Here is a 10,645-nt window from a genome sequence, read left to right on the forward strand (position 1 = left end):
TTGTATTTCTGAACAGCCCACCAATGAGTGTTAGAACTCCTCACTGTGTAACACTGCCCTTAAAAACACAAGATCTGGGTTCAATTTTTTGTGGTTTGGGTAAATAGCGAAGGGGAGGGGAAAATGTGTGTGCAACTGGCTTTGAGGGGACTTGTGTGGCTAAACCAGGAATGTCCACAGTAACCCAAGGCACTGTTGATGGCTGACCAGCCTGTCTGGGTCATCAAAGAGATGAGGTATATCCTAGCAATTAGGGATGGACAAGTACCATGAAATTTACAATTATTTAAAATGTTGGTAAGAAATCTACATGGAATTGCATTAAATAATCCATAATATAAAATGCACAGGAGCTGTGCAGGCAAGGTTGTTGTATAGGCAATTTTTCTATCTTTTTTAAAAATTCTAAAATCCCTATTCTCGCTTAATCTTACTCTTTGTTGACTCAATTCCTCAACTGAATTTCCCCTTTGCTTGATGGTTAGCTGCTCCGGTACCTCCCAGAGATAGGAGTCCTGTAGCTCAGTGGTTAGAGCACTCGCTTTGCAAGCGAGAGACCTGAGTTCAATTCCAGACAGAGGGCAAAACCTTGGGCAAGTTTCCTTACTCCACACAGAGCCTAATAATAATGCCTCCAAAACACAAACAATAATAAATTGGTCATTTTCAATCCACGACTGTTTGTGGGACATTGCTGTGCGCAATTGGCTGCTGCGTTCGCCCACAAATATGCAGTCAATTCACTTTACGGTATATTCTGTGAAGCGCTTTGGGACGTCCTCCCGACGCGAAAAGCGCTATATCAAATGCAAGGATTATTATTATTATTATTATAGTGGTGACCATATGCTGAATTTCCTCATCTGCATGCCCGATAATTGCATTAGCCATGTACTTTGTGTGAAATTAAAGAGCAAATAATCTACAGGAAGGAGGTTTTAATATCCGGATATTCTACAATTATTCTTCATTTCTTAGCCTCCATGTAACGACTCTCATTCTCCCTATTTTTCCTTTTCAAATAGACAAAATGAATGCCACATATTCAAAAAGATCCTATTATCCTCTGATATGAATGGAGAGCAATTCTGGGAGAAAGGGCCAGATGCTGAACTTGTGATTTTCAATTTTCAATCACAAGCGAAGGCCATCGCATACACAATGCTGAACAATTCACAGGCAAAATGTGTAAGGATATGCTTGTAATATGTTGAACATATGACAGAGAAGAGATATCTAGGCCTTCCAACAAAAGTGAGGTTTCAACTTAATTCTTCATGATTATTTAAGCAAAGAACTCAAGTATGAATAAGTGTTATGGGGGGGGAGGGGGGGGGAGACAGCCATTGGAAACCTGGACTGCTATCTCTCCAGCCCCCACTTCCCTAACTGAGCCCAACTGCAATCCTCCGACCACTTCCCTGACTGAGATCAGTTAGCCGCTCAGCCCAGAGAATGAAGCATGGAGCTGCCTGGCCTGTATGGTTAACCTACCAGTGCTTCTGTAGCCTGTGTGGCAGAAGAGAAATTGGTTAACCAAAAGCCAAAAGTGTTTAAACACCTGTTAACATTTATAGAATCCCACTAACCATCTAAAACATCAATTCTGAAATCTTCAAAATGCCGTTGAAGTCACTTCAAAAGATTTAATCTTTACACCGACTATATATTTTCATTCTATAGTTCTCCCATCTCACCAACTCTGCACAACTAGAGCACAGAATATGGTGATCACCAAGTATTTTAAAAAAAAACTCCAAAGAGGTTAAGCGATGTGTGCAGTTTTTAGTGATTTCTCAGGCACACACGGTGGGCCCTTAGGAATCAATGTACTTTGCTGTGTCTGTATGGGTGTCCCGGATGGAGAAATGAGTCCAGGCCAGAATCTGCAGGACGGCAACGCAAATTGGGATCAGGCAGACCAGGTAAAACATGACGTTGTGGAGTTCCTGCAGAGCACTGCGAGATATAGAAAGAAAAAGAAACAGTAAAAACGGTCTTAATCCAATTAGTTTATGTCAGCAAATTCAAGAGGAAATTAGACAACTACCTGATGAAGAATTTATTGAAAGGTTTGTGAAATAGCATATTGTAAGATTAGTTTTAAACTTTGGGGCCACAATTCCTCCTGGCTAACAGTTGGACATCAATCAGTCAGATTGCTAGCAACTTAAAGACCTATTTACGCTTATGGAAACACCCTTATCCCCCCTTCTCCTTCTGCCCCCCCCCGCCCCCCTCTTCCCTCCCCGCTCCAGCCCTCCTCAGGCCCTCCTCACCTCCCTTCCCCCTCCAGCCCCCCTCCCCCTCCGGTTTGCTTGCAAAATGCAACTACACTTGACAGCATTTACTGCAAAGTGCTAACACATATTTCAAATGAAAATATGTTATATATACACAGAACTTCCCCCCCCGCCCCCACCACTTACCCCAAATCCACATGCGTAGAGGCATCCTTCAATTTTTTATAGTCAAACTGGTTAAGTATAGTAACCACAAGCATTGGGGCCAGTGACTGTGCCGGCTTTGTAAACAAAGCATTGGTACCAAATATCATAGAAGACAGCGGAAAACTAAAAGTAAGAAAATGAAAGCAATTTAAACCTTAGATGAGCTTGAACAGACAGAAATGTTCAGCACAGGAGGAGGCCAATCAGTCATTGAGCCTTCCTGTATTTCGAAATCATTCTTTTTCAATTAATTCTTCTTTCAAGCGCTTTTCCCATTTCCTCTAACGTTTTTACTCCCCAGGTGTTGAACGAGTTCCCTTTAGATTGATTTCATTGATCCAGCCTCAATTGGCGCTAGTGTGAATGGTGTAATCTGAATGGTGCTTTCAAGAGGCCTCCCTTTTAGCGTAAAAAAATCTTGATACAGTATCCTACTTTAAAGAAATGGTCGAATTTCTAGGTGGAAGATTATTTAAAATCTATGCTCATAGTGTTAGAAAAGCCTGAATGATTTTTATATAATGGAATTGTATGTAATATCTATTATTACTTCTGTGAGAAGTAAAGCCTAGTCCTTATGAGCAGCACATTATATAGAGCTGTGAATTAGGCTGATTGCTTGTTTGAGGGAATAGATGGACAGATGCTTGAAGAGGAGGAATATTAAAGACAATGAGAAATGAACAGGAGATCAGGATTACACAATGACAAAAGAAACCCATTGCCAAATGCCCAATTACTGTGCTGTAACATTCTATGATCCTATCATCAGTGGAGCTCACTTAAAATAAATTGATAGCATCAGTAATAACCCAATTTTGGTCTAATGCGTTGTGAAATTAAACCTCCACAACTATTCACTTGAGTAACCCATTTCCTCCCTACTCCAGGGTTACAACTGCTTTTACCACAGGCATCTCTGACCTCCACTTCCCCACCCAAGTGGTCATTATTACATGTGAGATACAACAACCACAGGAGAATCACAACAGGGCCAATCCAGCACTCTCACACACACACACAGACACACACATGCACAGAGAGAGAGAGACATACACTCTCACACAGAGAGTTACACACATACACACACACACATTCTAGCAGCCGTCACTGGATAGTGATTAGGAATAAAAATCCTGGATTTTCCTTCTATCCTAGTGATATGGAGACCAATTTGTACAGAAATCTAAATCCAACTCAATTTAGACCTTCCTGTTCTGTTTGCTTCAGTTTCACACCCAACAAGTAAATATAACAAGAGGTATTTATACGTAAATCCCACAAACAACGCAACAGGATTTGTTCTGCAATTAGACTTCACTAATATAAACAGTGACATTGTAGAGGAGCAGGTTATATCTGCTGTCACATTACACCAATTGCGATCCAGTCTTAGAGGCGACAAATTCACATCAAAGTTTGTGCAGCAGTTAACTTCAACGTGCACTTTGCTTTGGATTACCAAAAAGCACTAACGAAATGAAAACAAACAGTGACTGATACAACGCCTACCTGCGCTTGTGGTTGTGAAGGTCAGCATCAATAATATCAGCCAGGGGCAGGTTAAAGAGGCTGAAAGCAGCAGTCACCATCACCCTATGAGAGACCGACCGGTCAGGGGTGAATTTGATTAAAACAGCAAAACGTAGCACAGCTTTACTCATTCAAACCTTCCAAACATTTGCTAAAAGAAAATCGTCTGAGTCCATACCAGTCATTTACAGTCCTACTTGGCTGATAGTGAAGCTCCGGCTTCCTGCTAGCTCCACAGGTGTCAGCTGTCTCCGATATCTAAATAGCTCCTCAGCCATATTTGAGCTTGGACACTAAGCATCAGCAGACTTGACCATGGGATGGGAGGGCACTTCAAAGCCAAGCCTGATCCTATCCTCGCCATCTACCTCCATTCCAGGGAGTGGGGGAATGAATGGTGAATAGTGATGCTACCCTGAGTGGAGGGAGCTATATAAGTTTAAGTTGTTGTGGTTGTGATCAGGAATAGGAACCCTGGTTGAACTTTTCCTTCGTTAGCCCAGCAGGACTGAGGATAATGGCAGCACTCCCCATCTCCAGTCCCAGCCAACACCAGTGAACTCAAACCTCCTCAGTCACCGTGAGGTTGATCCACACTTGAGCAGAGACATTCCCATAGAGTGAGAGATCTGCTGGAGCTAACACTCTCATCGCATCACTTACATGTTCCCGACGAGGTAGAAAGCCAGTATGTAGTAGTGACCTGGGCCGAGAGCCATCATGGCTGTCGCTGTTATCAATTCCGTGTAGAAGGCAAACAGGATGACTTTGTAATAACCAAATTTCCTCAGCAGGGACTGGCTGCTGAGAATTAAAAGCTGCGGAAAAAAAGTGGGAACCGTAAGAACTCACATAATTTCAGAATACTGTGGGAGCCGGGTGGTGGCTCAGGCGATGTTTGACCCATTCACACCCCAAAATAAGGTAAATATTTGAAGCAAATTTTCTTTTTTTAGAAACACTTCAGGACAGAAGGCAGGCCAAAGCCCACTGAGCATAGCCGATCACAATGGATTAAACTCCCCTCAGTCAGTAAGAGAGTAGGTTTGGTTTCCTGCCTCAAATGAGCCACAGAGTACTGATCAGTTGAGGCTTTGAGAGAGAGTGAAAGAATGAGACAAAGAAAACTTACACCGCCCTTCATCATTTGGACCAAGTACTAGAGGATGCTTGAAGCCTCCAAACCAGAATTATGTCCAGGGAAGAGTCAGCTCCTTGGGAGAAAATATATTTTGTTTTGAGTGGGAACGACTTAGGATTCAAAGGCCATGTAGCAATCTCGCTAAAAGAAAAAAGGGGGAGAAAGCAAAGATGTTTTGCCTACAAAAATACAGTGAATTTACTTTACAGTATATCTTGTGAAGCGCTTTGAGACGTTACAAAGACGTGATAAGGCGCTACATCAAATGAAAGGAATTGTTATTATTATATTATTATTATTATCTGCAGGACTAGTTAGAGGTACCTGAGGACAGATGAACCCAGCTCCATACATGATGCTCTTTACAAAGGCCGGGAGCATGTCAGGTGGGATCAGGTGGTCGGCAAAGATTAGCATGAAGTTGTTCCAGAAAGCCAGATGGAAAACCTGGAACAGGTTCATGATCACAAAGAACAGGAAGTTGTGCTGCATCACGATTTGCTTGGTCAGGCTGAACACCGAGGTCCAGGAGGCATCTGAAGCTCTCTTGGCCATCTCCTTCTCAGACGCTCTGTCCCCCTGCTCGTACTGGCTGACGCTGTGGGTCCCCGTGTAATACATGCAGCCGAAGGCCAGAAATGCCACGAGGAGAGCAAAGCCCTGGAAACGTTGGAAGTTTTCCATGTTCTTGGATATCAAGCCGCAGAAAAGGACACTGGACGATCCGATCAAGGTGGCAACCTGATTGTATTTGATCAGCTGTAAACGGTTCTCGTGCTTGGTTGACATTTCAGCAAAGAGAGCGCACTGGGCCAGGAGGACAAAAGTCAGCATTCCGTCATAGGCACACAGAGAGATAATCAGGTGGACCCCGCACAGCCAGTCACCCTCCTGATAGACCCGCCACGGGAACCAGGGCAACAGGAAAGCTATAGCGTAGAACGGAGAGCCGAACAGGATGGAGAGGCGGCGTTTGACGCAGCACGTTAGGTTGGAGTTGTCTTGAAAGTAGCCGAAGAGAGGATCATTCAGGGCATTCCAGATCATGAAGATCACCTTGAAGAGAGAGAGAAAAAAAATCAGAAGCAAGTTTAGCGACGTTAAGAACAGAGCAGAACCCTCCACTAGTGGCTTAACCATGGTTGTCAGGTGTCTTCATGTGTGAACCCAGTGCACACTTGTTTACAAAGGGTAAATGTAGATTACACCAATGCTATTCTCACCCAATCCAGGACTGCCTGAAACCTTCCAAAAAAACTTCCTTAACAGACGGTCACCAGACAGTGATATAGTAATAGGGAACCTTCAAAAATATTTTCCCTTCCTTAACCCTGGGCCAAACCAAAATCAACTACATTGGTTAAACACAGTGAAGGAATTAACTGGTTTCACACAAGGCAATGAAATTTACCAAATAATAATAATCCATTCCTTTGGTATGGCGACGTATCACGTCAGAAGGACGTCTTAAAGCGCTTTACAGGATTTACTGTGAAATGGACTGTGTATGACTCGCAAGCAAGCGCAGAGCACAATTGCACACAACAATGTCCCACAAACAGCCGTGAAACAAATGACCAATTTTATTTGGGGGAATTGTTGACCAGGACATCAGGAGAAACTCCCTTCTCTTTTTGAATTGGAAGCCACAACCCCACAAACAGCCAAAACACCTGGAGCAAATATTTGTTGTGCATTAGAAGCGAGCAGCTCACCTGGGCTTGGTGAAATGCTGTCTCAGAAATTCTGTACTGATTCAGAAAGAGCTTCACGTAATAGAAGCTGAACATGTTGGTCATCAGGCCAGATCCAAGCGAGGTCATGGCATACGCCAGAGCATTATCCTGGATCCCCAGTGACCGCAGCTTCATTATCACAGATGACTGTTCGTTGGAGCCTATAGCAAGAATTCCAATGAGACTCAGAACCACTGGGTCAATATTTCACCCACAACAGTCACAACCTGAGAGAGAGAGAGAGAGAGCAAAAAAAAACTTTGTTGTTGATGGTTTTAAACTCCCTTTTTACATTTTTCAAACACAATATAAAAAGCATGAAAACTAGCTTCCAAAAAGAAGCGGAATTCTGACTAGGTCATGAAGCCAACAGCTAATAACCACAAATTATATACAAAAAAAATAAGAATCTAACAATATATCAAATAAACAGGCATTACACACACATAACTAGAGTGAACCAGATTAAAGAAGAAATCTTGGGACTGGAGCGGGTTGCAGGATGCAAAAGCAGAACCCCTTCCTTCTGTTCGTATTTTCTTTTTAATGAAAAACTTCCCTGATTTGGACACTATTTCCTTTCCCTGGGACACATATCAAGCACCCTGTAGTACCTTGCCCAGGGAGGCCATCATTCAAGTGTGGATTTCAACAACTGAGTTATTGGCAGATTATTTGCTCCAGCCTCAAATCAAGTTGCCAACATCAGGAGATGAATTTGTTTTAAAGAAGAAAACATACTCTACGGTATTTACAGTTGAGAATCAAGGCTTTATATTAGAACCCAAGACCGATCACACCCATGGTTGCACGTACTTACCTCGGCCAGGTGAGTTCTCTCACTTCTGATCTCACGGACGATATACTGAGCTCAGTGTGAAAACAAAACATTTTCTTCCCAGGGCAGGAACAGCCGTCACTGCCCTTTGCGATGGTGACTCCTGCCAAACCACTGGCACACCCACCTGACTGAAGGCCACAGCAATGACCTGTGAGAGGAGCAGAAGAGAGGTTAGACAGAAAAGCAAGCAGTCGATTTGTCGTGAAATTCTGCCTCGAACACTGGAGCTGATGTCATGAATTAAACAATTAGTGGGTGTGTGTTGTTTTAATAATAATGCTTGCATTTGATATAGCGCTTTTCACGTCTTCTAGACATCTCAAAGCGCTTCACAGAATCCACTGTAAAGTGAATTGACTGTATATTTTGTGGGTGAAATATTACTTTTAACCCAGGTGGAAATGAAGGGATCAACGCGACCCCAGCAAAATAAATAGCTGACTAAACGGAGCATTGTTTCAGTTCCAGGACGCTACATCCTATTCATGAAAAAAATGGTTGCAACAAATCCTGATACAATCAGCTGTAACACCTGACAGTAGGTAGAACATAAGGACTGCTGGAGGAGATAAGACCGAAGTCCATCCAGTTTGCCTTCCACCAGTTGCAAGCACATGATTAAACAACTATATACTGTGGTACAGTTCACAGAATAAAAACTGTCAACTTGTTGGCATTCATTTTTGCACTAAATTGGCCGTTGAAAATGTTGAAGCTCCAGTCTCTGTAGTGCAGAGGAGAGTAACGAGACTATGAGGAATGCCAAACTGGGGCAACTGGATAAACTGGAACAATAACAACAACAAAATTACATTTATAGAGCACTCCTCATGTCGGGATGATGTCGCAAAGTGCTGAACAGTCCGGTGTCGGAGTCCGAGCATGGGGGAGGGGTGGTGTAGGGGGGAGGGGTGGTGTAGGGGTGAGGGAAGGCAGAGAGGTGGGAGGCACGGTCGAAGAGAAGGGTCTTGAGACCGGCCTTGAAGGAGGCGAGGGAGGAAGCAAGGCGAAGGGACCGTGGGATGGAGTTCCAGAGTGTGGGGGCAGAGAGGCTGAAAGCCCGGACACCGATGGTCGGGCGGGAGACATGGAGAAGGCCGGAACCCGCTGAACGGAGGGAGCGGGCAGGTTGGTAGGGAGTCAGCAGGTCAGAGAGGTAGGAGGGGCAATGCCATGGATGGCCTCAAAGGTGAGGACGAGGACCTTGAACTCGATCCTCTGGGGCATGGGGACGCCAGTGGAGCCGGGCGAGGGTGGGGGGGGATTCTTAAACCTTGAAGAGAGATATCTCAAGAGGAGATTTGCTTATAAGATGCTAATTTGAGACAGAAGAAAATACGCCAGGAACCATAATTATTTCAGATACACCAAGGCCGCTAGAACAAGAGGACAGCGATTCGGGGAGGTGAAGGACACCACAAAGTGTTTCATCGTCCATTCTTGCGTGAGCCCAGACAACAAGCGTAGTCAATGGCTACTCTAACCCCGGAACCTTCTTTAAGCACGTTCCAAGAATTGCTTAAAACATTATGCGTGGGACGACAGGGCAGGACTTTCGACCGAACACAACCAGAAGCGAATATCCTGATCATTTTTGCCATGTGAGCGCTCCTGGTCTCCGGCCCTACTCAAATGTCCAACGCCGCTGCAAACGTAACGAGGTCGACGCGACGCTGGAACCCGGTGGAAACGCCTGCGTCGGAAGCCAGTGGCGAAGAGACGTGCGAACCGAGCCATGAGAGCAGCGCACCTCCGTTCCACTGGGGCACGAGCCTGGCCGATGGGTTACACTCACTCACCCCATCACTCTCTCCCACACTCACTCTCTCTCTCTTACTCACTCCCTCCCCATCACTCTCTCTCTCTCTCACTCACTCACTCTTACTCACTCATTCACTCCCCATCACTCTCTCTCACACTCACTCCATCACTCTCTCTCACACTCACTCTCTCTCTCTCTCTCTCTTACTCACTCACTCACTCCCCATCACTCTCTCTCACACTCACTCTCTCTCTCTTACTCACTCCCTCCCCATCACTCTCTCTCTCACTCACTCACTCTTACTCACTCATTCACTCCCCATCACTCTCTCACACACTCACTCCCTCCCTCCCCATCACTCTCTCACACACTCACTCTTTCTCTCTCTTACTCACTCACTCACTCACTCCCCATCACTCTCTCTCACACTCACTCCCTCCCTCCCCATCACTCTCTCTCACACTCACTCACTCTCTCTCTCTTACTCACTCCCTCCCCATCACTCTCTCTCTCTCTCACTCACTCACTCTTACTCACTCATTCACTCCCTCCCTCCCCATCACTCTCTCACACACTCACTCACTCTCTCTCTCTTACTCACTCCCTCCCTCCCCATCACTCACTCTCTCTCTCTCTCTCCACTCACTCCCTCCCCATCACTCTCTCACACACTCACTCTCTCTCTCTTACTCACTCCCTCCCTCCCCATCACTCTCTCACACACTCACTCCTCTCTCTCTCTCACTCACTCCCTCCCCATCACTCTCTCACACACTCACTCACTCTCTCTCTCTTACTCACTCCCTCCCTCCCCATCACTCACTCTCTCTCTCTCTCACTCCCTCCCTCCCCATCACTCTCTCACACACTCCCTCCCTCTCCCCCCCTTACTCACCAGCCTCTCTCTCCCCCTCTCCCTCCCTCTCCCACTTCCAGGAAGTGTCAGGACTCCCCCACAGGGCGGAGTCGCCCATTGGTCGAAGGTATCAATCAAAGAGCAGCCAACAGCCAATCAGAGCCACCGAACCCCAGCAGCCAATGAGGGAAGGAGGCGCTTACAATTAAAGGGACCTCAACCCCAAACAACAACAACAACAACAACAAGGTCACATTTGTACAGTGCCTTTCACTGTCGGGAGGACGCCCCAAGGCGCCGGGCACGGTACAGCACTGCAGACCGCA

At 45.4% G+C, this 10,645-nt stretch overlaps 1 protein-coding gene across 1 annotated transcript; it reads right to left on the bottom strand.

The window, feature by feature from the left end:
• Window positions 1–797: 797 nt before the first annotated feature.
• Window positions 798–10,418, bottom strand: mfsd13al (major facilitator superfamily domain containing 13a-like). Its single transcript, XM_007893585.2, has 8 exons — window positions 10,359–10,418; window positions 7,681–7,849; window positions 6,840–7,087; window positions 5,449–6,180; window positions 4,647–4,801; window positions 3,963–4,046; window positions 2,430–2,573; window positions 798–1,959 (listed from the first exon to the last, which is right to left on the bottom strand). Exons 3-8 carry the CDS (start codon window positions 6,993–6,995, stop codon window positions 1,818–1,820), a joined length of 1,413 nt encoding a protein of 470 aa, XP_007891776.1. The 5' UTR covers window positions 6,996–7,087; window positions 7,681–7,849; window positions 10,359–10,418; the 3' UTR covers window positions 798–1,817.
• Window positions 10,419–10,645: the final 227 nt, after the last annotated feature.

The sequence above is a fragment of the Callorhinchus milii genome, unplaced genomic scaffold (genome assembly GCF_018977255.1).
Source record: "Callorhinchus milii isolate IMCB2004 unplaced genomic scaffold, IMCB_Cmil_1.0 Scaffold16, whole genome shotgun sequence".
In the NCBI taxonomy this organism is placed as follows: Eukaryota; Metazoa; Chordata; class Chondrichthyes; order Chimaeriformes; family Callorhinchidae; genus Callorhinchus; species Callorhinchus milii.

Bases quoted from the DNA above. Each gene is read 5' to 3' on its own strand.
- mfsd13al (XM_007893585.2), bottom strand. From the start codon at position 6,995: ATGAAGCTGCGGTCACTGGGGATCCAGGATAATGCTCTGGCGTATGCC. The intron at 6,181-6,839 runs GTGAGCTGCTCG...TCTCTCTTCAAG, and splicing joins CAGCATTTCACCAAGCCCAG to GTGATCTTCATGATCTGGAA. The intron at 1,960-2,429 runs GTAAGTGGTGGG...TATATCTCGCAG, and splicing joins TCTACGCATGTGGATTTGGG to TGCTCTGCAGGAACTCCACA.